The sequence below is a fragment of the Coniosporium apollinis genome (assembly GCF_000281105.1).
Source record: "Coniosporium apollinis CBS 100218 chromosome Unknown supercont1.9, whole genome shotgun sequence".
Taxonomy (NCBI): Eukaryota; Fungi; Ascomycota; class Dothideomycetes; genus Coniosporium; species Coniosporium apollinis.
Window position 1 is genome coordinate 521,629 of NW_006913271.1, and position 24,304 is coordinate 545,932.

At 53.8% G+C, this 24,304-nt stretch overlaps 9 protein-coding genes across 9 annotated transcripts; 3 read left to right on the forward strand and 6 right to left on the reverse strand.

The window, feature by feature from the left end:
* Positions 1-728: 728 nt before the first annotated feature.
* Positions 729-2,670, reverse strand: W97_02528 (uncharacterized protein; the record flags this gene model as incomplete). Its single annotated transcript, XM_007780428.1, has 2 exons — positions 729-1,064; positions 1,168-2,670. The coding sequence occupies 2 exons, from the start codon at positions 2,668-2,670 to the stop codon at positions 729-731; spliced, it is 1,839 nt and encodes a 612-aa protein (XP_007778618.1).
* Positions 2,671-3,597: 927 nt separating this feature from the next.
* Positions 3,598-4,857, forward strand: W97_02529 (uncharacterized protein; the record flags this gene model as incomplete). The annotated part of the gene is made up of 1 exon (XM_007780429.1): positions 3,598-4,857. One exon carries the CDS (start codon positions 3,598-3,600, stop codon positions 4,855-4,857), a length of 1,260 nt encoding a protein of 419 aa, XP_007778619.1.
* A 1,286-nt stretch (positions 4,858-6,143) lies between these two features.
* W97_02530 (uncharacterized protein) lies at positions 6,144-8,390 on the reverse strand (the record flags this gene model as incomplete). Its single annotated transcript, XM_007780430.1, has 2 exons — positions 6,144-6,727; positions 6,788-8,390. The coding sequence occupies 2 exons, from the start codon at positions 8,388-8,390 to the stop codon at positions 6,144-6,146; spliced, it is 2,187 nt and encodes a 728-aa protein (XP_007778620.1).
* Positions 8,391-9,215: 825 nt separating this feature from the next.
* Positions 9,216-9,726, reverse strand: W97_02531 (uncharacterized protein; the record flags this gene model as incomplete). Its single annotated transcript, XM_007780431.1, has 3 exons — positions 9,216-9,326; positions 9,376-9,543; positions 9,700-9,726. 3 exons carry the CDS (start codon positions 9,724-9,726, stop codon positions 9,216-9,218), a joined length of 306 nt encoding a protein of 101 aa, XP_007778621.1.
* An 897-nt stretch (positions 9,727-10,623) lies between these two features.
* Positions 10,624-11,404, forward strand: W97_02532 (uncharacterized protein; the record flags this gene model as incomplete). Its single annotated transcript, XM_007780432.1, has 3 exons — positions 10,624-10,731; positions 10,839-11,091; positions 11,181-11,404. 3 exons carry the CDS (start codon positions 10,624-10,626, stop codon positions 11,402-11,404), a joined length of 585 nt encoding a protein of 194 aa, XP_007778622.1.
* Positions 11,405-12,501: 1,097 nt separating this feature from the next.
* W97_02533 (uncharacterized protein) lies at positions 12,502-13,460 on the reverse strand (the record flags this gene model as incomplete). The annotated part of the gene is made up of 3 exons (XM_007780433.1): positions 12,502-12,669; positions 12,749-13,135; positions 13,185-13,460. The coding sequence occupies 3 exons, from the start codon at positions 13,458-13,460 to the stop codon at positions 12,502-12,504; spliced, it is 831 nt and encodes a 276-aa protein (XP_007778623.1).
* An 893-nt stretch (positions 13,461-14,353) lies between these two features.
* Positions 14,354-15,359, reverse strand: W97_02534 (uncharacterized protein; the record flags this gene model as incomplete). Its single annotated transcript, XM_007780434.1, has 2 exons — positions 14,354-14,463; positions 14,519-15,359. The coding sequence occupies 2 exons, from the start codon at positions 15,357-15,359 to the stop codon at positions 14,354-14,356; spliced, it is 951 nt and encodes a 316-aa protein (XP_007778624.1).
* A 356-nt stretch (positions 15,360-15,715) lies between these two features.
* Positions 15,716-17,874, forward strand: W97_02535 (uncharacterized protein; the record flags this gene model as incomplete). The annotated part of the gene is made up of 2 exons (XM_007780435.1): positions 15,716-15,968; positions 16,025-17,874. The coding sequence occupies 2 exons, from the start codon at positions 15,716-15,718 to the stop codon at positions 17,872-17,874; spliced, it is 2,103 nt and encodes a 700-aa protein (XP_007778625.1).
* A 3,270-nt stretch (positions 17,875-21,144) lies between these two features.
* On the reverse strand, positions 21,145-21,675 carry W97_02536 (uncharacterized protein; the record flags this gene model as incomplete). The annotated part of the gene is made up of 1 exon (XM_007780436.1): positions 21,145-21,675. One exon carries the CDS (start codon positions 21,673-21,675, stop codon positions 21,145-21,147), a length of 531 nt encoding a protein of 176 aa, XP_007778626.1.
* Between the last annotated feature and the right edge of the window lie 2,629 nt (positions 21,676-24,304).

The window sequence follows — 24,304 nt, forward strand, 5'->3', positions numbered from 1 at the left end:
CAGCGCGGGTGCCAGATACCGCCCGTGCCGTGGTGTTGCGGGCTCCGGCAAACTCCCCGCTCGGACTCCGAGCATACCAGGGATATTTTCCTTGACACTCAACGACCACCTGCAAGATGTCCACCAGCGAATGCGCGGTATCATGTCCGCGCAATCGTCTGAATCCGGTCTCATCATCGATCCCACTCTTTCCTGTCAAGCGTGTTTCAGGTCATTCCAAGCTTGCAGCCCTCCGCAGAAGCGCCCGTTGCTGGAATGGCTCTTGCATGACCGGCTCCGGCAAAAGTGTGATAAGCCTCCACGAAGGAGAGCCAGGTGGCCGTTTTTCCGTGGACCGTTGTCGACCATTCCATCATACGGCGCGTTCCTGGAACCTAGCAGTGTTGAGTAAGGTAGAGTAGAAAGTCTGGTCACGTGCTGCGCCCTTATGGGAAACCCGCTTCGTTGGACTGAAACGCTGCGCATCAAACTGTTGAACTCTGAGTTCTATCAGCCCTCTTGCATTCAAGCCACGGATGGGCTCTTCACATAAAACAGTCTCGCACCACTGTAGCAATCTCTTCGCTTGCAACTTAGAAACTAGTGACAGCAGTTGGGTCAGCTATGGCCTTTATAGTGGGCAGATGGTTGTAGATTCGCGGCTACTCTACGTCCTATATCGAATCATAAACCAACAGCATGCACTATAACACATTAAAAGAAACCTGCTCCAGCTACGCCACGATAATTCACCTTGCCTGCGTTTCCTTGTTTTTCTCTTCTTCCTCTTTCTTCTTGGCTTCCTTCTTCTCGTACTCCGCCTTGGCCTTGCTCTTCAAGACCCGGTGTGTCGACTTTACTTGGTCCATGAGATCTTTCAATACAGACTCGTTTGGCTGCTCCCGGTACGTCTCTTCTTTCAATCTGGCAATCCTTGACTCGACGTCGGCGAGCTCCGCAGCCACATTCAATTGGCGGAGTTCCTCATCCAGCGTCGTCACTTCCACCTCAAATATGACGTCGTGAGCCTGCTTGACGAGATCTTTGTTCGCCTCTTTGATCTTCTCGTCGATTGGTCTAACATCCTAAGTACATGTGTCGTCAGCACACGCTCCTCCACCTGAGACAGAGCCCAAGCAGGTAGTCGAGGCTGCCTGGCTCAACCGTGGAGGAAATCTCAGCACCTACATTCCGCAACCTTTCTAGCGTCTGCCTGAACTTGCCAGGTTTCATCTTATTTTTTGGATCATCCATCACTTCTATCGCGGCTTCTATTTTGACCTTGACGTCTTCCGCGACCTTTGAGTCCAACTTCGGCCGGAACTCAATCAACCTGCTCTCAGTTTTCTGGATCAGCTCCTCGAGTTCGGCCCTCACGGTCTGGATCTCCCGGTTCCGATCCGCTTGCCGAGCACGCTCGCCAGCCCAAAAGTCCTTAACTTCCATCGGATACGTGGTATGCTTGACATCGACCTCCCAGGAGGGATCGTGTGTTTCGGCCCTCTCGAGCCAATACCGCATACGTTCTTCTCTATTCCCGACGCCGGCAAAATGGACTAAGAGATCACCACGCCGAACCTGATGTGGGGCGAGCGTCTCGTTGTGCTCGCCCTGGTAGCCGTTGAACCAGCGCTGTGGCGCGTACACCACGCCCTCTTTAAATCCTTCGTCCTGGATCAACAGATCCATAGCCGACTGGTCGCGGAACGTCAAACGCGCATCCGGGCGATAATAGCGGAAGGCAACAATGGCGCTGAACAGCGTCACACTCCATGAAGAGACACGAACGGGAAACACGCCGTTATTGAGCCCGTTCCAGTCGTTCGTTACAAGCATATGTATGTGGTCCCACTCGCCCATTGGCGGCAAGAAGACCTCAACCGGGATCAATGGGTTTAAAATGATCGTGTCCGCGTCCACCCACAGCAGCCACTCCAGCCTTAGTTCCGCCGGCTTGGCCAGCTCCGCGAGCAGCAGGTGCAGGATGTACGCCGGCTTACTCCACACATCGTCTAGCATGCTGGTGCGTAGCACGTGCAGCGGGTAGCCGTGCGCCTCGTTGTGCGCCATGTGCGTCTGCAAAGCTCGCTCGTATGTCGGGTTCCGTGCGCCAAAGAGGATCGTGCATTTTCCGACGCGCTGCACGCTGCCTTCGCCCATGTTCTTGACGCCGGGATCGAGCACTTCGTATGAGATGCGGCCTGTGTCGGATGACGTGACGTGCTCAAAGAAGGTGGAGTCGGAGACAGTGGTGGAGTTCTCGCTGCCGGCGCCGTGGCGCCAGGACGTCCAGGCGTGCAGCTTGTCGGTTAGTTTGTCGGTCCAGGTGGAGTGGGCTCCTGCTTTCTTGGGCCGGCCACCGCCGGATGCTGTTGTTTTGTTCGTCGTCGTTCCGTTGTTTAACTCGGTCGTTTCGATCAATGCAGCGCCTGCGGGCCTTCCAACGTATGATGTCTCGTGACCGGAGGTCCGGAAGCTGTTGGCGTGTTCGCCATAGCCATCATCTGCAGCGGTGGTGTCGACGATGGAGCTGTCCACGCTCCATAAGTTCACGGCGGTGTAGGCAAGGCCCATGCAGAGTAACGCGAGGAAGAAGAGTTTGATGCGTGAGCCGCTGAGCAAGCCGCGGCTTGCCGGACGCGAGAGCAGCCATTGCGGTATTATTGGGGAGCCACGGCCGCGTGGAGACATGATGCGGGGCACGGAGGTGTTGATGCGGGGATACATCTCGCCTTCAAGCGGAAGCAGAATTCATGGAGTCGGGTCTTGTGTTGCGGTGCATATTCTTGGCTAAGTGAAGGAGAGCGAAGACTGCATAGCAGAAGTAGAGCGTTAGACGGAGGAAGGGAGAGAATGTGGGCCGGCGCGTGAGTGGGAGAGCAGAGGCGACAGCATTCCATCCGTTCCATTCTTGCTGTGACGGTGTTTTACTTTTTGAAATCCCCTATACATAGATTCAGCTGCCCGAAAGGGCGCCAGGGCTGGAGTATCTATTCGAGCTAGACTACATTGAGTATGGGTAGAATGAATGAGGCTGTACTAAAAGACGTGTGGAGATCAAAAACCCGCCTTAAGCCATTATCAGCCAGCCCTTGTTGTAGATTACCGAAAGAGTCTTTCTCAACGCAGCTCGCTATTGTGCTACATGTCTCTTCAGCTATACCCGGCGCCGCCGTAGCGTCATGCCGTAGGGCGCGCCCTGTTCGGATCTGTCTATCATTCCTGGTACGGTAAGGTGGCTCCCTTGATCAACTTGTACCCCTTGCCTGTAGAGGCAGTGGTTTTCTCTTCTCTCTTAATAGCTGCCAAGTCGCCTCGCGGCCCGACCTTCAATTGGCGTCAACGCTTCACGACCGGAGCGTAACAGCATGATGACCCTTTTCTATCGCTCTCCACGGATCCCATAGCATGTCCCAAGCAAGGATCCAGCGCCCTAGGTCCGTATTGAGGTTGGAGCCGCAGGAAGGACGAGCGGTGGAAGCATCGATCCATGTCCGATGCATCAACCGCGACTCCAGCTAGCAGGCTTCGGGCTGGCTGTCGAGACCTTTACCAAACATTGCACCTGAACTTCTTGATACAAGAGGATACTAAGAGCTGGGTCATTGTCAATTCACCATGAGTTTCACCGGGAGGGTGGAGCCCCTTGAGCTGGACGTCGACAGGTGTGTCGCACTCCATAACCACATCCTCAGCATTGCGCTCGCCGCGCCCGAAAACTCGCACATCCACGTGCAGCAGAACTATTTCGAATACTGGACGGCGCACGAGGTCGCGCATAACGGCAGCACGGAATCCATAGAACGTACCCGCGAGTCCCTCGAAGGCGATCCCATACTCGAATTTCTAGAGCGAATCAACGTTGTCGACTGGGGCCAATTATCTTTGACACCGCACATTCGCGGGCTCCCGGAACCTGGACGGCTCCTGCACCTATGCGAAGGGTTCTATCCTTTCGACTACGGCAAGGCCATTAAGTTGTATAGTCACCATGATACTGTCTCCGAGCTTGAGCCTGGCCTTTTCTTCGACGCGGAGACGAACACGTGCACCTTCACAGAGGCTATGTTTATGCCAACGCCGGAGGACGAGAATGTGTGGGTGCCACTTGATCACGCATTCCAACGATGGGTAGACCTGATCGAGGAGGGGAAGTACATTGTGAGTCCGGAAGAGAAGGGCGACGAGTGTGAGCCCACGGGGTGGAAGTTCGCCGACGACGCTGTGCTACGGATTGAAGAGACGCTGAAAGAATGGAAGAACTATATCGAGCTGGTTGCAAGCAAGATCCCTGGGCACAGGGCATCGCCATCCAGCGAGCCGCTGATTAAACAGGAAACCTTGGACTGCTATCGTATTGAAGGCTTTGTGGGCGCATTCCTCGGTCAAGCCCGCAAGCCGGACTTTGAATTCGTGGCACCAGGTTTGACCATCCCATCTGAGGATTTCATGACTGAGATTGGTCCCAAAACTCGTCAAGACCTTGAGGGGTTCGAAGACAGTGGCAAATACGATGTCGAGCTGATGCTCTTTCCGCTGCACTCGGATCATCACCTTGGTCTCAGTCTGCTGCGATTCTTCAGCGACTACCAGGACAGCGCAGCGTTAATCTGGCCTATGGATCCCGATGAAAAGCAAAGAATGACATGGGCGCCTGCGGAAAAGTTCTTTGGACGGTGGGGACCAGAGTTTCAGCATGGGCCCTGTCCGTATCTGCCTCGACATCAAGCAAGGCTGGGGGCGATCTTGAGACATTGGCAGAGGCTGGTGCAGGATGGCATGTGGGAAGTTGATGGAAATGGAATCAGCACTAGCTATGAGAGGTTGAAGAGTCCCGAATTGCGAGAAAAGCTGCTCCTGCCAACGCTTTGTGAGTAGGGTCCATAAGGAATAGATCCCGCGAGAAGTCTGGCCTCTCGTCCAGAGCGGTTTCCAACAAATACATTCCGATCACCATTGAGTGCTCCCAATCGTCTCTCCAATGGCGCTTGTCGTGAAACAGTGAAGCGATAGGACAGATCCCTGGACTGGTCCTGACAGATTGTGTCTGCGTAGTAGGGACTACTATGCATAGAAATACAGTTCCACCGCGGTTTCATCCTTCGCATCATATACAAGCCCCGGAGTAGCAATTTCCCGCTCCACAATAATCAGCCGTTGAACTGCACTGCCGCAATCTAGTCAGTAGGAGAGGCCAAAAGCAGCCAGAATGACCGCAACGAGTTCGAGAGACTTACGTAACCGTTGGTGCCGCCGTAGCGTCATGCCGTCGGGCGCGCCCTTTTCGGATCTGTCTATCATTCCTGGTACGGTAAGGTGGCTCCCTTGGTCAACCTGCCAGAACTCTGAATATCTTATACCCCTTGCCTATAGAGGTATTACTTTTTCTCTGCCCTCTTAATAGCTGCTAAGTCGCCTCGCAGCCTGACCTTGCTTGTCCTCATCTGTTCACTTCACTAGTCGGTAGCAGATCCAGCCCGTGATGCCATTTGCCTAGGCTGTTGTCCAGAGCTCTTCGCAGCATCAGCTTGTGCTCCCTCTTGCAGGCGGAGCGGAGGCACATCAACTGATGCAATTGCTCTACGGTAGAGCCCCTCTGGCGTCCTCTGCCGCGTCTCCCATCGATCTTCAGACAGTAGCTGCTGTAACCGCGCACACGTAGAAGGTAAATATCCATAATCTGTATCCGTCTCGCAACAGAAAGAAGGGATGTCAGCTGTTGTCGGGCGTGGAATGCTCTCCGACCATTGCGAGGAAAATATTATTCCTTGACCCAGTCTCCATACTCATCTCCTTGCGACTCTGTGAGGCCGTAATTGTATGCGATAATGGTGCTAAAATACAGTTTACTCCCAGTATCTAAAGGTGCGGCCAATCGCATCTAGAAAGCTATGGTCACGTGACAGTTCTCCATTGAACCCTATCTCAACTCCACCTTATGAACATCTCCAGCAATCTCAGGGTAATCAGTCTGCGCACATCGTTTACTTCTTCCAAACCATCGCGTACGCCTATAACCAGTCTCAGGAGCCTCAATCCATTGCTGCCAAACACTCACAGGGCGCGAGCTTGCCGAAAAAAACAGCACGATGCAGCACATTCTCTCCAATGTATACCGTAACCCCTACGATTGCTTCAAGCAAACCCGCCATTTACTTGGCTCCTTAATCCGAGCTGCAGCTGTGGAAGCTCGCTTCCGACTCTGACAACACACCATCGTCCCCATCATCGTCCTCGGTATCTGCCTCAGACATTCCGGCGCTTGCCGAGACCGTCTGCTGTACAGCAAGAGGAGCAGAGCTGTATGTCCCCGCTGCCAAAGCCTGACGAGACGCGTACTTCTGGAGGAAATCGGTGTAGGGCCTGAATGTGCTAGGCGTTTGCGCTGCTTGCAAGAAGGTCGACGGGTTGCCAGGCCGTCCTAGTGATAAAAGCTGCTGATCCAATGACAAAACAGGTATCTGCGATGCGACGGACGTGGACGATGAAAGATCTGGGTTTGCTTGGAAGTTGTTTGAAGCATGAGGGTTCCCGAAGGGATCCTTTGCTCCCGAGACTTTGGTGGCTGAGGTAGATGTGGGCGGCTGCGCAGAGTTGTTGCTGGGCGGTCGCCTGAAGAGGGGATTACTGTTACCTTGCTCGAAGAAGTCGTTGCTGTTGCCCGGCGGCTGCCTTGTGAACGACACTGGTGGACCCTGGGTTATGGCCGTTGCACAAGGTGGCACCGAGGTATTCGTGGGAACTGGAGCTACGAGAATGAATCAGCGACAAAGCTCTATCGACGTGAATGGAAGGTCTTTGAACTTACGAATGAACCGAGATGGCGCAAGAGGAGCGGTTTGTGGAGGCGGCTGAGAAGCGCTACTAGTGTTGATGTGTATTCTCGAAGTGCCGAATTTTGAATTAACCGGCAGCGGTTGTATTTGGGCGGTATGCAACGGACCACCTTCGTTGCTTTTTGGGTGAGATACTAGAGGGTTGGATCTTACCACTGCCAGCTCCTCCCTCTTTTTGTTTAGAGCTGCGCTCTGCGCCAGGACGTACTTCCTATCCGCCTCTAGGAAAGCTTTGGCCTGCTCGACCGACTGCTTTTCTAAGTCGAACTTCTTCTTCTCCTCCAAGAAATTATCCCTGTCTGCTACAAACTGGGCATTCTTCTCCAGGAAATCTTGTATTCCTCTTGCCAGAGCGGAGAAATTTGCCTCATAGGAGGTTTCTTGGACAGGCACCTTTCCATCGTGCAGCTGTTGCAGGAAACCATAGATGATTCTGTTTAGATCGGCCTTCTTCTGTGAAACCACTCGCTGAACTGACGCTGCGATGTTCTTCTTTTCGGCCTTAAACGTGGACTTGTCGGCGAGGAGGGCAGCTAACTCAGCCTCGTACTTGGACCTGTCATTGAGGAAGGCATCTACTTCAGCCTCGTGCTTGGATTTGTCCGCGAGGAAGGCATTTACCTCGGCTCCATACTTGGACTTGTCGGCAAGCAAAACATCTACCTCGGCTGCGAGCATGTCTACCGTCTCTTCCAAGGATTCCTTTTTGTACTTCCCGCCGTGTAGCTTTGTTACTACGCTGGCGAGTTTGATGGCTTGCTGCGTGTTCCGCTTGGTGTACTCCGCCTTGATATCCCTGGCTTCTTTGAGATCTGCCGCTACTTTGGCTTCTTTCTCAGCTAGATTGGAAACCTCGCCGTATTGCTTCGCCATCCTGTCCACCTCGGCCGTGGCTTTCTCCAGGGCAACCCTCTGGGATTTGACCTCCTGCCATTCGTTGTAGTGAATCTGTTTCGCCTCTTTGGCTTGCCCCTTTCTAAACTTCTCCCTCTCTTCCTCCAGAGCCTTCTCCCGCTTCTCTATCACCCTCCTCTCCTTAACGTGTGCCTCCGCCGCTTGCTCTGCCTTTCGGTCAATGAAGCGCTGCTTCTCCTCATAGAAGGCATCTGTTTCTTGCTTGAGTGCCTCTTTCTGCTTAGCCAGCTTCTTCTTGACGATCTCTTCCGCTTCCGCGCTCCGGGTGCGAAAGAAGCTGTTTTTCTCAGCCGCGAAAGCCGCTTTCTCTTCAGTCAGGGCTTTCTCTTTGAGAGACCTCTTGTCCCGATCAACCTGTTGCCGTTGCGCCTCTAAGAGTTGCTGATCATGGCGGAGTTGTGCTTCGTCCTTGCGGAGGGTTTCCCGTTCCTTCTCCACCATACCCTTGGCCAAGGAGTCCTTGTCTTCCTTCCATGCTTCCTGCTCGGCGGCGAATGATGTTCGGTCTTGTGCAAGCGCTTTTTTGTCCTTGTTCAGAGCTTCTTTCTGTTCCGTGAGTTCCTTCTCTGCCGCTTCGAGCGCTGCCTTGTCGGAGGAGAAGGCGCGCACTGTCTCCGCGTGCCGCAGCAAACGGTCAACCAGGTCTTCTATGGGATCCATAGTCCGGGTGGACAACAGATATCGGGCCTATCGGGCCACTCCAAGGCTTGTGCAAGCGTTTGTGGTATGCCGAAGGGCTCCTTCTATCCGTATTCCACCTTTCCGGGCCGCCGCCGACAATGTTGGAGACGCGCTGTACCTCACTGGAAGGTCTGGCCTTTTTGTTTTAGATATGTACGGGAACTCCTCTTAGGACTCACGGTAAGTAATTGCTGGACATTCCAAGGTGTTTCCGAAGCGAAATCTGGCGCCTGTCCTGGACCGCCTGTGGGGTCTGTTGGGAGAAGAAAGGCGACGGGTTGGAGAAGAACATTCATGCGCACGAACCTTGGTGAATGCGTATAGCATCATCCCACAGGATTTCACGAGTCCCGTTCAACGTGTGTGTACCAGAACCCTATTGGTCCGGCCACAGTCACGGAACAGGTTCATCGTCAATTGAAGTAGGTATCCTGTGCCAGACTGCTTGAGCTTTCTCGTGAATGGTCACCGGAAGGAAAGGTGCTGCATGCCAGGTGCGGTCACTTTCTTTATCGCCGTCAACAAATCTACGTTTCAAGCAACTGGGCGGATGTGTGAAACGTGAGCGGTGCGATGCAATACATGTTTATGCGGTGTGAAGTGCTTCAAAGTAACACGAGATTCATAATCCAAGCGACAGCCCTAGAAAGGCGGAACTATGCCGGAGTGATGTGAAGGCGGTCGGTGTTGGCGCTCATGACCTCCACGCCGTGCAGGGGAAGTGTGTTGAAGATGAGTTATCCTGTATCAACTGTGAAGTTGGAATTGCTGCTGTACAAAGCGGCAAAGTCAAGCCCAGAGCTCCTAGTATTTAAAGGCCATCTTCTGATTCCTCTCCTCATCCGCCATATGCCTCTTCAACGTCAAATATCTGTCCTCCACGCGATCGTGCTTCTCTTGCAAACCAATCAGCTCCTGCCTGCAGTTAGATGTGTAGCGTAGTTATGACAGTGAAGAAACTCACATATTCCAACTCTGCTATGCGTATATCTTTCTCCGTGTTATCATCCGTGAGATCTACAACCTGCGCCTCCAACCGCGTGATCTTCAGCTGGTTCTCCGAGACTGCATCTCCCGCCGCTTGCCGGGCCTCTTTTAGCGCCTCGTTTGCACGAGTTGCCGCCTTCTCGCACTGCGTGCGTTTCCACGGCCAGCAATAGTCCAAACCACTACGGATGGTGTTTATGGAAGATGAAACTGATCGCGACAAGGTTTGTTGCCTTTCTAGAGGACTGTTCACATGCAAAAAGTTTTCAGCTTGCCCAATCTCGCGCGACTATCAGCTTACGAAGAGGCCGAGATACTCGTTCGACATTGCGACGTACAGCCGGTGGAATGGTGGTGTTTGCTCGAAGCTGCCTTATGGGGCGACGGACGTGAGCTGGAACCATGGAGACGACATCAACCTCCTATATGCCGTTGTTGATGTCGTTTTTTGAGGACAAATTGACCACTGGTAGTTCTGTGTTCACGGTGTAGGTTTTTTAGGACGAGGAAGATGCGCTGAAGAAAGCTATAAGGCTGTTGACTAGGAAATGAAATGTCCCGCCTGGTTTCATGGCAGATGACTCTCGGGTAAATGAATGACCTTCACCGGGTCTTCACTTCAGGGCCGCGCATCTCATTTCCTTAAGCCTTCGATATACCATCTTCCTATAACAAAATTGCGGCATTAGAACTGGTTGTGTAGCCCTAGAACTAGAAGTCTCGCTGCATTCTCAGTGATTCTTCATCATGAGTGGCTTTCCTGTGATAAACGCTTGACGCCGCGGCGAAGGGGAAGCTGACCGCAATCGACCCTCGCGAAAACATTTGATGAAAATAGAGTAGGGGGGTCGGATTGGCCGAAACAGAACTCGAATCATGAGATAAAACCGTTAAGGTATCACCACACACTAAGGAGGTCCTGACAATTTGTTGGGACGACACGCCTAGGTAGCAATTGGCACGGCCGCTGCAGCATTTGTGCGTCGAGACTTGATTTCGCCATGAAAGTACTACTTGTTGATGGTATCTATCGAGCAGTCCACTGTATGAAGCGATATGGCGTAGTGGATGCTGCTGTGCGCTGTGGGAACTTGAGGTTGAAGACGGTGATGTATGACGTAACCCACTGGGCAAGCCTTTGGTGTTGTCAAACGTCCCTGACGATTTCCAGCTTTTACGCTTCCTCGGGCTCGCGAACTCCTCAAATTCGACCGTAAAAATTACAATGACTTCCAACGAATCATCCGGCGCGTCTCAGAGCGCGCAGATATCTTTGCCGCGGGTTGTTATAACCTATTGCACGCAGTGCCGGTGGATGCTGCGGGCCGCGTACGTGAGTAATTACCTTCTCCGTTTACTCCTTCGACTCACTAGCCTTGCTGTTCCTGGATCTAAACGTCTGTATGAATAATGTGTACTGACACTAGGGGTACCTCGTAGTTTGCCCAGGAACTGCTATCAACTTTCGGAACAACCATCGGAGAAATCGCCCTCAAACCGGCTACGGGAGGCATCTTCCAGGTACACCTCGTAAGCAGCACTAAAACGCTATCTCGGCGGGCTTTGGCTGAAGATCGCCAGACGTATGTCCCTGCAACTGCCGCCACGGAGCCTGAGAAGGGAGTCGATAATCCCTCCGCACAAATCAAGGACGCGTTACTCTGGGACAGGAAAGCGGAGGGGGGGTTCCCAGGTACGACATGTACAGCGTCCTCAGTTGCCGTCATGGTTCTTAGTTGGCGAACATGAGGCTGACTTTGTCTTTTCATTTCACAACCTTAGAGACTAAAATACTGAAGCAACGCCTGCGCGACCACCTTGACCCCTCAAAGGACCTGGGACATTCGGACAAGCACGGCAAAGGTTCAACCAAGGCACAACCGGAGAGGTCAGAGCATATCAAACCACACAACCTCGATCAAACCGACAAGGATGCCGCCGAAAAAGCAGTACAAAGCTCAGTGCAGCAGGGCCCGGACGAAACCATATGCGAGACATGCGGCTAGTGTCTTTGGTCCGGGAGACCGCCGAGGATGGAGAGGAATCGAGCGGGCGATCGACATCGCTGTGGTCCTCCGAATGGCGTATCGGCACCAACATCGAACTGGCAGTCTATCGAGCTCTATATGCTCACAGCAATGCACACGTGCAAACAGATGCTATAGCATTGGTGTCTCAAGCTAATAGCGACGGCCAGCCCAAAGCAGGTCGATTGGGCCATGTCCGTTATCTAAGCACAAGGAAGAGGATAGACTCTAGAGTGATGAATGAGGGCATACGAGACAGACCGTGGAGGATGTAGGTGCGTGAGGTGGAGACTTATCCGGGTAGATCGTATCGGAATGCTCTTGGGACGCCTCCTACTTGACCGGCTTAGCTTCGAAGCTTGCACGGAGCTGGACTCAAAACACTACAGCAAGTTAGCGCTATCATGCATCGATCGCTCCTAATCCCCCGGACATGTAGCTGTCTATGTCTGCTTACCGTGCAATTGATGCATGTCATCCTCACATACTCATGTGGCTGTTACATGGTATGTCCGCATGCCGCTCTGAGCTCTGAGGGCACAAGAGCCATCTGAAAAGTTCGTTGCCGCACCGAATGTGGGTAGCATGTAAGGGCAGTTCCTAGATCAAAGACATCTTGAGTGATCAATGCACTAAAGGGCTGCACTGCTGCGCATCTTATGCTTTCCATCGCATGCAACCGTTCTCGCTGCTCTATAATCGACACGATCACGAGTCCAGCCCAATCGTGAATCTGGTATGAAATTAGCTAAAGCATGGACGCGGCAATAAACTTTCCGTATGGCTTTTGGCACTTGCTGTAAACTTGTTTGACGTTGATACGGAATTAAACAAGCGATACAATGTTCTTCGACTGCATTGTTGTGATCATTTAACCGGTGTGAGTGGCAGCGATTTCTGTATAAACCCATGATTTGGGAGCCGACAAGCACCAGCGGCCTATCGAAGTCGACGGAGACAAGCAGGTCCGTGGAAAGAAGCAGAGGTCGCACTACAACGCCACAGCCTCATGCTCTCAGCGCCCAGCCAACTGCGTTCCCCTCCAGAACCCCCATGACCAAATTGCCCTTACAGACTTAGTTTATAGAACGCAGCCAAGCCCTGAAGGCGGACCTGTCACCGGAATCCCCATTCCCCTGCGGTGAGCCCGTCCGAAACAGTTCTTCTTGACCGTCCTCCGAGCCCGGGCCATCAGACTGCCAGCTCCCTGCCTCTGCAAGTCGAGCTCTGAGCTCCGCGTTCTCCTGCGACGCAGTCAGTCGTGTATTCAGTCCACTTGCGTGATTGGACGCAGCGCGATGATGACGGAGAGGCCGGACTTACCGACTTAAGAGCCTCAAGCTCGTTCCCATCAGTGACCACGGTCCAGCCCGCTGGATAAGGCGGTGTCAGGATCTCCGCTTCAATGGCATAACTCCGTAGTAGCATGAGCATCTTCTCGAGACGCATCCTGTTCTTCTCTACCTCGCCGGCAAGTCGTTCGCAAATGGCACTGGCCCCGGTTTCCAGTGTAGCTTCGTTGGGACACTCTAGTTGACATCTGACGGACGCCTCGAAACGCTTCAGGGTGGCGGAGACTTCGTAGCAGAAGCGCGTGAGGGATCGCAGGGTCTGGACGATGGGCGTGAGAGTGCTTCTGTCGTAGGCAGTTTGCGGTGTGCGATCTGTAGCATTCTTTTCGTAGTAGCTTTCCGAGCTGTGTGGACGGTGCTATTGCGGTTAGACAACTACAATGTGCCAAAGCATGCACGTGACCCACCTCATTGCGCTCAGAGACCGCCCCAAAATGGACGTCGTCTATGTCGCGGACAATGCTTTCCAGCTCGCTTCGCAGATCTTCTGCGCCTTTGATCGTGGCGTTGAGGAAGACGGTGGTGTTGCTGTACGCTTCGGAGGCGCTGTGGAGGTCTTCGTAGGAGGAGAAGGACTTCTTAAGGAAACGGTAGAAGGATTCGGCGAGTTTGTCTACGGATGCGAATTGCACTACGAGCTCCTTGATACGGTGTCCTAGCAAGATCGACGAAGGCGAATTCATGTTGGACATGGTGTTGTGATTTTCGACGTGGCGATGTTATGATGTTGTTGTAAGATTAGGGGTGGAAGGAACACACATGATAATGAAGTGAAAGCCCGGAGATGAGGTGAAGGCTCGCTCGGCTACGAAATATAACCTACTATAAATTATCTGATATTGAATCGGCAAGAGCAACCATCGCCTTCGCACCCAGCTTCAAACCCTCACAAGCCGTCTTATCGCCTCTTTGCCGCGTTAAAACCTCTCTATCAACAGCCTAAAGCATCCAGCAGCTCGATATGTCTACCAATAGACAAGCCGCCGCCACCACGCCGCCCAATACGGGCGCCCTACCCTCCCCGATCACGTCCGCGCCGGAGTCTGGAGACTCCTAGCAGATACCAGCTTCATGACTACCTTAGGCCGACCTTCCGACAAGGTCTTGAGGTATATTGGCACTGTCCAAGCCCAGATAGAGATTGCGAGTCGTACATTATGTCCTGGACTTCGTGATTGTCGCCCTCCGCTTAAGTGTCAAGAATAATAGAGCTTTGAGACCCTTGCGATTAGTCGATTTGATCTTGCTTCACTGGCTCTATTTAAATTTGGACCACTGCTGACAATGAGATCTCAACACAGGCCCAGATTGAGGCGGAAACCGCTCGCACGGCGGCGGAGCGACTGGAAGTGGAAAAGGCGCAGCTGAAAAAGAAGAGGCGGACCTGGAGCCGAAGAAGGCGGAGAGGGCTAAGCGAATTGACGATCTGGAGAACGCGAACGCAGCTCTGAGATCGAGAAGCTGCAGAAAGTAAGCGGCTTCATGCACCTGATAACGGTACTATTCAACCGTGCAATAGAAACGTAAGGAGTTGGAAGGCAGCCGACAGGGCAACGAGCTCGTTCTTATGCGTTCGTCAGAGCTTTGATTTAGCCTGCATGGAAGATGGCTGGTCGCAGCGTGCCAGAATCCAGTCCGCAACATCGTCAGCGAAGATAGTTTTGTCCTCTCCTGGTTCAGCATGCACTGTAGCTCGTTAGCGTTGAAAAGTCGCCGGCTTTAGTTCCGCTGCATAACTTACACTTGTGGTACCACCCTTGATACGCCTTGAACTCCTTGTCCTCCACCTCCATCCTCTCAAACATATCCTTGGCAGCCTTGAACTCACAAACCCCATCATCCGTCCCGTGACTGATCCACACACTCCTAACATCCCTCGGTATCCTCACATTCCCCCTCTCCAACGCCAGCCCCCGATCCAACATCCCCGCCAACTGCTCCAGCGTCCCCGTATCATGACACAGCTCATCGTCGACAAAGGCGCGTTGCACCTCTGGATCCCTCGACAACAGCTTCTCATCAAGCTTATTCACCTTCTGCGTCTTCGGCGCAATCTTCGCTGCCACCCGCCCCAGCACAACCGTAGTCCCCCACGGTCTGGTTGCCGGGTGCAGCGCCACAAGCGGAGCCTCAGCCAGATAACCCCTGATATGCCTTTTCACGTCTTCCGGGCCCGAGGCGGCGTAGTGCAGGACCTCTGCGCCGCCCATGGAGTGGCCCATCAGAAATATTGGCACATCCTTGTGTTCCCTGTTGTTGTCCGCGATGACCTCCCGCAAGAAGGAAGTAATGTCTCCTAGGACTCTGTCCGTCCCGCCGGAGTCACCCTTGTCGGTGGGCTTCCGGACTGAACGGCCCCAGCCGCGTTGGTCGATCGCTCGCACTTCGATGCCGCGACTGGCGAGGTGGGGGAAGAGGATGCCGTAGGCGTTGCAGTGGTCTGAGTAGCCGTGTATGAAGACGAGGAGGGCGGTTGGCGGGCTGGTGGTGATGGGTTTCCAGGTCTTGGTGTAGAGGGTGCTGGGGTCTGGAGAGGAGACGGTATGTGTGCTTTCGGTAGTAGTGTAGGATTCGGAAGACATCTTAGGACTCGATATTAGGCGGTATATGAGGAAGGGTTGCTGAGAGGTAGTTTCTGTGTTTCCTAATGCTCTTATGGGCGATGTGAATAGGATTCTTGAAAGATGATTCCTTCCAAGTCAATTTGTTTGAGGGCTGAGAGCTCAGTTCGTAACCATGACATGCCGAGGTTTCCGATAACGATAAGGTCTCCGGTGGCCTGTGATGAGAGCCACGAAAGCCCGCACCTCGATAGCAGCGCTCCTCCGACGCCAGTTGTTGCCGCAAGTCATGAGCGTTATAGCAGCAACGAAAGTGTTTACATTATGCGGCTAAGGTCAGAACCGTCGAGGCAACCGCAGTGCAGCTAGTCCAAGCGATGAGATCCAGAACAGGTTGCTTGACATGCCGCCAGCGGAAGCTCAAATGCGATGAACAGAAGCCGGTATGCGGGCAATGCACCAAGGCGAATAGAGAGTGCGTGGCCGGCTCTGGTATAGTCTTCAGACACCAGCATAATGCCTCAATGAATAAGGGGAACGGTGATGGTGAGGGTGCTGGGCTGAAGGCATTCTATGCGTATAAGAACACCTTTGATGAGAGGAGCGTTTGGGTCGATGTGCCGAAACAAGGTACCGCTTGTCCCCTCTGTACAGGTGGAAGTAACAAGCATACTGACCGCGCGCAGTGACCTTCGTGAACCTGACGGATCCCTACAATGAACCGTCGTCGCCAGAGCCGGAGCCCCTCGTGGACACACCTGCTACCCACTCACACTCGTCCTTCGAGCCCTATATCGCTTCTCCATGGCAAGGGTCAATTCATCACAATGGCAGTCCTTCGATCCATGGACTGCAAGCTCTGTCTGCTGCCGCCTCTTCGATGGTAGATCCGCCAACTTCCCAACCTGGATCCGCGAACTCACACAACCTCAACTTCATTCTAAACCCCATGGTGGCGTCGCCGGCATCACTACCTGTTGATCCGGACCTGCATTCTCCTCCATTCCCGGCTCAGGTACGTGATTTTGAAGCGAGGTCAGCTTCGTCTACTCTGGACCAGGTCTCGCATGGGGCGAATCACGTGGGAAACGGACCGGAGATCCAGCATGAGTTGGCCTACCTGCTGCGCTACTTCTCAGAAGGGCCAGGCCTGTGGATGGATCTATTCGATCTAGGACTCTACTTCTCTTCCTACGTCCCTGCAAACTCCTTAACAAATCCGCTATTAAAGTACGCTGCCGTGGCTTGCGCCGCCAAAGCGCTGGGCAGAATCCGTGGCCAAAAGCCTACCTTCGGTGGTAACGCATCGTATCTGGCGCATACGGAGGTCTTTCCTGACGCACCCAGCGTCGACTGGTTCCATAAAGCGACGGGCTATTATGACGTTGCGCTTTCACTGTTGCGCGAAGCTCTTCAGGACCAACCCTTGGCTCGCAGTCCTGGATCAGCTGATGATCATCGCAATAAAAGACGCCGACTGTCTAGCCTGCCACTTTCTCGGACGGATTCCGATGAAGTGCTTGCGGCAACAGCCATCTTATCCGTCTACGAATTCCTTGATGCGTCTGGGCCGGAATGGTCGAGACACTTGAACGGCGCCAAGTCTCTGCTTGACATCGCAAAGGATGGCATGATGCCGCTACAGCTGCCGTCGCCGGACAGCCTTCAACCTCACGTAACCGGGCTGTCGAAGGCGAGGAAAGCGACATTCTGGAATCTCGCTAGACAGGACATGCTTGCTGCCTTTATTAACAGAACTCATACTCGCCTTGACACAGAGGACCTTCCGATGTGGAGAGACGCTGGTTTACTGTTAGACAACGAGGGCTTCATCCAGGCAAGCAACACAACTGGATCCGGGTATCCAGAAGGCGCTGACATGATGAGGGAGGACATGATCTCCAATGCCCTGATCTGGCTCATGTCGAAGCTTGTCAATTTCCTCGCAGCTGGCGAAGATTCGCCTTTCGTGTTTGACCGGCCAGGTCACGGGGTCAGCCAGAAGATGCTCTTAGAGTATTGGCATCACCTCCATCACCAATTCAGAGTATGGTACGACGGCCTTCCCATAACATTCAAGCCCTGCACCGAAGTCAGACTGTCTCGAATAGGCGAAGCTGAGGCTACCGTCCCGGAAGCCTGGTATTGCATTTCCATGTGCGCGTCAACAATGCAGTCCTACCACATGGCACAGGTCCAGCTACTGATCAACAAACCGCATGAATCGACGCAGAAAGACGGGCTTTCGGTGTACGATCGCGCGAAATCGTACAGTGACAGCGTGCTGGAGTCGCAGAAGCATAGCAGAGCGATCGTTGGCATCGCCTTGTCAAGACCGGAAGCTTCTGTACGCATCCACTCCGTGCAGCCGCTTTACACGGCGGGGCAGTTGCTTTCAGAAGAGAATGAAAGGAGGCTTGTCCTGAAACTGCTACGAGATATCGAAAAAGACACTGGATGGGCGACGGAGTACAGGGTCCAGCACCTCCTAGAAAAATGGGGATGGGCTAACGACAGGACGGAGGATGTTCGCTGAAACGTGGACAAAGACTGGTAGCGGAAGCCCGGGCTTAGTGCGGTTTCCATCAGATTACCAGAGTTTCGTGAGCCTTGCGCGAGCTTGCCAGAGCCACCCAAGAGAATCCGGCATGGGACAAGACTTCCGGCCATTTAATCCAGAGATTCGCTCAAATACAGTAGGGCCCAGCACGGTATCAAGATCTTTCAAACAGGAAGACAGCGACATGGGAAAACGTGGCAGAAGGAAGCACGCAGCCCGGCGACCGCGACACCAGCCCGCGCAGGTACAAATAACAATCCAGCACGTGGTGAGTCGCCCCAGACACGGTGGTGGCTGGAATAACCGGTTCAAACATCGTGGCCGCGCTCCTCGCCATCGCTCAGTGGACCGTAGCCAGCGCAACAGCAACGACAGCGACGACCCCAGCGACGACCGCCGCCAGAGCTCCGTGCCTTTCTCGGCCAACCCTCTCGCCCCGCCTGAGTGGTTGTCACATTGGACCTACTCAGCGCTACAGGGACTCCTTGCCCAAGCCCAGGAAACTCAGATTCAGCTCAGGTGCCTTCGGGGCTCGATCCAAGAGCTGCATCAAGGCTTCTGTCCAAACGCCATGGAATGGACCCCAAGCACCACTGCCGGAACCGTGGGAAGTTCTCCGTTACCAACTAGCTCAGACGCTATTTCCTCTCCCTCTCCGCTGCAACCCACAGGTCCGGCACAGAGCGACTCGTATCATCCAACGAGTCCCCCTTCGTCGTCAGAAGGTGAAGCGCAGCAAACACCAACCGCGTTGTTCCAGAGTCCTACGGCTGCAGCTCATACACCAACGGAGGCGAACCACAATTCCACGCACGCTGGACTGTCTCCTTTGGATTCTATGCAAGATATGAGCCAGCAAGACGTATCGATGCCTGATTTGCCATTCCGCGACAAACCAAGTGAGCTTGCGCAGTCACACACGGCTAACCCTCCCGCTCCGACGGTCGAAGATGGAGACGATTGAGGATGTAATGGGTCAGAGCGGGCAAGTAGATGGAAGCAGAGCTGTTTTGTCATGGCTTTCCATTTTCGTATGACTCAGCATAGGGAACATGTTTGTGAACGATGTCAAACTGGACGCCCGGCAGTGTACCTGTCTACATGCACACTGACTGGGCTTTATTACGGACACGGTAGGGGTTTTTCAATGTGGATAGACATTTGACAGCTACAACTGTTTATGGAGGTGCGATGATGTTCATGCAGGCGCGTACAAGGCGGCAACGAAATATCACATCTGTAGTCCTTCGGAGTCGTGATAATCCACCACGCTTTTGTACTCATTGGCATTCGATGCCTCGAAACTGGGGACCTGACACTCTTGGCGACCCAAACGTTCTTGACCGAGAGAGAGAGAGAGAGCGTAGTGACATGGGCGTCTGGCGCCCTGGATGACCTTTTCCTGCTGCTCACGACTTGCACCGATCAAACCGGAGCTCCTTCCCCAAGGTGTTTCAACTCTTATCCTCTGCCAAGGACACGCACTGTTCAGCGAGCGTGCTTCGAGAACTTCACAGTAGCTGCATCTATGACGATCTTCGGTCACCGACAATCCCTCGCCCATACCAAAATAATAAACTACTTCAGCGCTGTCCTTAGCCCCTTCGTCCCAATCCCCGCCCCACACTCGATCGCCGATAAGATCGTGCTCCCGCTGCTCGGGCGGCAGGACAACTTTATCGAGCCCACAATTTCCGATCTGGTGCAGCAGCACGACCCCTCCCCTTCCCTCGCTCGTTTGGGCTCCCACTTCGCCTGTTCTCGCGCCAGTCTAGGGCTTCAGGTTGGTCATCGGTTTGCAGCGCGCCAAGCGTGCGCCGAGACGTCAGTGTGCTCCTAAAAACCTGACAAAGGCAAAAGCGCAAGACAGGACCGATTGCGGTTGAAATCGAAGCCACGCAGGGGGAAGAGGGGAAGTGATGGCTCGATCCAGCAGAGCGGCTTTTGCACGCTTGACACACTGGCTCCGGCGATCTTTTCTGGCCCGGCATCGAAGAGATACAACGTCGTCTTCGCATCGAAGATGCACTTTCGCATGTACACGGGTAAAAGCCAATGACTATGCGGCCGCTTCACCGCGAACGCGGACGGCCATGTTACATCGGCCTTGGGCACGGTTCGTTTGATTGTTGATAGAGTTGCGGGAACGTCGATGGTGGTGGCTGTGTGCAGGTATGTAGCGCTGCGGGTTTAACTTGGAACAACGGCTGGATACGATTGCGAAATGCTGGGCGGTGGGTGACTTGGCCTTGGAGGAGTGTGATGCCTTGTCTTTCCTCCTAAGGTGGCAATTGATACGGTGGGGATCACATTGGCGCCTGCGACTCTCGTCGCCTCTTTCTTTCTTGTCAGCAGTCTAAATTGTGTTCCGATGGCGCCAAGGTCGCGGATTACAGGGCGTACATTGAGACTCTTTCAGGACGTCGCTCCGTATCCGAAATGCTTGGCATTCTGCTAGCAGCCTTATTGCCGCACGATCGGTCGATCAAGGGTTGCGCTAGGGAGCGTTAGCGGGGCCAGCAGGCTCTGGATCGGCGCTAAGGATTCTTATTTGCTTAAAGGAGGAGGTGATTGGTCGTGTTGGGAAGGGATGGATGGAGGGGTTGGAGGGGCAAGAGGATGATACGTTGCTGTGAGCCGTAAAAGCGCGAGAGACGGCATGGGAGTTGAAACTCTGGGAGGACAGATCATGGGGAATTGCGGTCAGTAGAGTGAGGGACGGCCGTGAATGACATGGTATTGCTGTAATCTAGCTTTCCCCTCTGCAATGAGAGGACAAGTGATCATATAAGGGTCTAAAATGAACCGCGCGTAAGAATAGAGAAGTCTCCCATCGAAACCATCAAGACGCTATTGGGGTATCATAATCGTGCAGAAGACTGTCCCGTCTCAAACTTTTCGATCCTGAGCCAGGCAGAGCCTCTCATCCTTCCATACCACCTTGCCAGCAGGTGGACCCCAAACCATTGCCTTTCCCCGATTCGTGTAATCCGAGTGCAATTGCCGTTAGCGAAGCGAATTTTTCACCCGCGTTGCTCTCCCCGTGATGTTCACACTGAAGCAGTGCTTTTGCTGGATAATGCACCGAAACTACACTCCTAGCTGCCGCTGACGCCAGAGCGTGTAACAGGACAAATGTTTCCACTGCTGATATCGATGCAGTGCTCGACAGCCGTTTAGTCGATGTGTTGGTATGCTGACGCCCGTATGGCCTCACGAGCCGCGCGAGTCGTTAGAAGCGGCCTCTCAACGTAGATACCCGACAATAGTCGCGCAGCGTTGGCAGTAGTACGAGTTGGGGCCGAAGCTGATCATGCCGCTGTTTGTCGAAGACGAGGAACCCAAGCTGCTGCTCCGGTGGCAGCGCGAGCAGCGTGTGATGGGGTTAGCTGGTGTTGAAGACGAGGAGTCGGACGAGTAGTTCGTGGTGGAGGACTCAGAAGAGTCGCTTTCTCCAAGGACAAGCACGTCTTGGATTGGGCGGGGCTTTGGCCGATTTGGTGAAAAAGCAGCGGTTGTTTGCAAAGACATGAGCTTCGAGGCGTCCATGTTGCTGCCGGTGAGGAGGGTTGGAGGTGGAAGTCGTAAGGCTAGTAATGGGTTGCTTGGCTCGGACGGTGTCTCAGGATCGAAGGCAGCGGTAGTTGGCGAACAGGCTGGTGTCTCGACGGAGAAGTGCTCAGAGGCTTTGCTGTATACGACCGGTGTGATTGAGAAGTAACAGACAGGTTGCTGTTGAGCGGCAGCCTCGCACTTTATGTTGGTGGAGTAGTGCATGAATGCCGAGGGACGGTGTCGATGGTGCGGGAAGGTGGTAGTAGTGAGTTGTCGGATGCTAATGTCGTTAGGGGATCGAGGGGATCGAGGGGATCAGGATGCAATTATACGACAGGCAAGAAGCGTCTGAGCGAGCGATGCAGCGATCTAGGTAGTGGGATCACGGAACCAGCGGGTGCTGGGTGCTGGGCAACGGCAACGTTTTGGCGCTGGTTCTGCAAGCAGCGGTTGCTAATCAGCTGCCTCGCAGCCCGCAATGGCATTCTGCCTCGCGGCATCCCGGTGGATGGGAATAAGCGGGGGCTGCGAAACTGGCGTTACGTGTAGCGGTACGAGTGAAAAGGCGCAGCAACACATCTGACAACCCTGGAGGGCAATTGGAAATCCCGTCTCTGGGTGAGATGTCGGCTTGATCGTAACCCCGCACAAGGGAACCTTGGAAGATGCAAGAATGAGTTGCCGCTCTCTGCATGGGCTTCAGCAGGATCTGGCCGCAGGCTGTTTCTCGGTTCATGTTCGATGCCTACCTAACCTCCTATTGGCGTTTCTCCTAGGGCATCGAGATCGCAGAGATCGAGAGGAACACGTGACACAGCCATGGTTCCCGTTCACCACTTGGCCAGCCAGTCGCAGTGCGGCCACCGCAACGCTTGAAACGCTGGCCCTTGGATGACTGTCCTGCCGCGGCATCGCGACGACGCGTCAGAAGCCAACGTAGCCTTCAGTATCGCTGTGCTTTCCACACTGCGCGGTTTGACTCACCGGGACAACTCGAAGCCGCAGGCTGCCACGCCGAGATTATCGGGTCGGCCTCGGACTTTAAAACTCTCCAACTCTGGTTCCACTCCCAGCGCTCCGGCCCGTGACTCAGCCAGCGTCTCGAAAAGCTTCCAACGGCGCAATGCTCCCCACCTGTCACGGCAGAGCGCTCGTTGTTACGACGCACCTCCAGGCTATCGCCACGAACCGCAGCTAACCGCAGCCGGTCAAAGTACGGTCTGCTGATGTCGCAACGGCTGCCTGCGGGCGCAGCGGCCGCAGCGGGCGAGCAGGAAGGGTGGTGCTGAGCTACAATCTGCTTGCGCCGTCTTTCTCCTTGCTCGAATCTGCTCGACAGTACGAAACGTAAGATTCCGATGACCGCATATGAAAGTTACACGAAATTGCTCTAGATCACGTTACTAATGATACAGCACCAGCCCGGGTCGGTCCGCTAGCAAGAGTTCTAGACTTCCAATAGCCCTCGGCGGATTGTTACCCGATCACTAATCACCGCGAAGACGTACGAGAAGCGTGAAAGTAACGACCGATCGCAGGAACCATGTTCACACAGCCAGCATACGGCCGAATGTCCCGTGAGTGGCACTCCATTCCAGTGCGCATGTTCAGATTACTTAGGGTGAGCCTGCAGAGGCGTGGTCTCGACCGGTCTTTCGATCTGGCTATGCTCTCGGCTGTCCAAGCAACAGATTGTGCTACAACTACGCTGCAGTTGCCTTGCTGGAATGAGAGTCCGCAGAATAAGCCTTGTCTGCTTGCTTGCCGCTTCTCATCGCGGCTCACAACAGACCCGGGCCCGTCCCCACATCGCCGAAGGAAGGGTTGTGCTATTTGAGAGAGAGCTTCGGCAGTCTTTTAGGCCCGGCTGGAACGGTGGAAATGCCGCTGTGGCTTCAGTAGATGGAATCCTTTGGGTCTTGCCTGTGGCATGTTTTCAAGCCAGATACACGTAACATTCTTGACCTAAGATATCTATCCATGCTCTGTCGCGCAGCGCGTATGGAGGAATCGGGACAAACCATCGACATGGAAATGGAGCATCGCACTGGTTCCGGAGCCGCTCTAATATTGAGCAATGTTCTGGACGCTCAGCTATTCAAAGATCCTCGGCCCTTGCGTCAAATGGCTCCCTTTCGTAGCGGGAAGTCACGATTACTATTGCTACCGCCCTTTACGACAAAAAGATATGCTGGCGACCCCGTGACTTGCCTTGGCGGAAGAGCCATGCGCCTTGCATGAGAGATAAAAGCCTCGGGAGCCAGGCATGGCAAAATATCGTATCCTCATGATATCTCACGGGTTCGAGATGATGTTTGTACGATCCGATGACTGAAGATGCTGGTCGCGCCATGCTTGTCCTGAGATGGAAGATCGAAAGCCAAGAGAATAGTAGCTAGGGCAAGACATCCAACAGATATAACATGTAAATTCAATTTAGGGTGCGAGTTACAGCACCTGTCCTTGACTAGTCCTTGACATTGAGAGATGCTCTCGACAGCGTTCTATGCAGCTCCAAACGCACTGATCTCTCCGTATCCTTCTCAGATTATTGTCCACTTCTGTAGCTAGCTCTTCGAACATCGGCCGGTCCGGGGTTCTACTCGGCTTTCGTATAATCCCGATTTCTGAGAGGGTCAATGTAGTGCTGCTCATCAAGTGATGTGGAACAGCTCCTAGTCTGCAACAATACGCGAACAGCGCTTTTGCCGAGTTTTGGTTCTCGTCGGCTAGGATCCTTTCCTTCGGACCTTCCTTCGCATACATTTCGCTTGTTCAATGCCGACAACAACTATGTGGTTGCTCTAGGGCATCGAAACCTGACTCGGGTCCGTTGGACTCTTCATTGAAG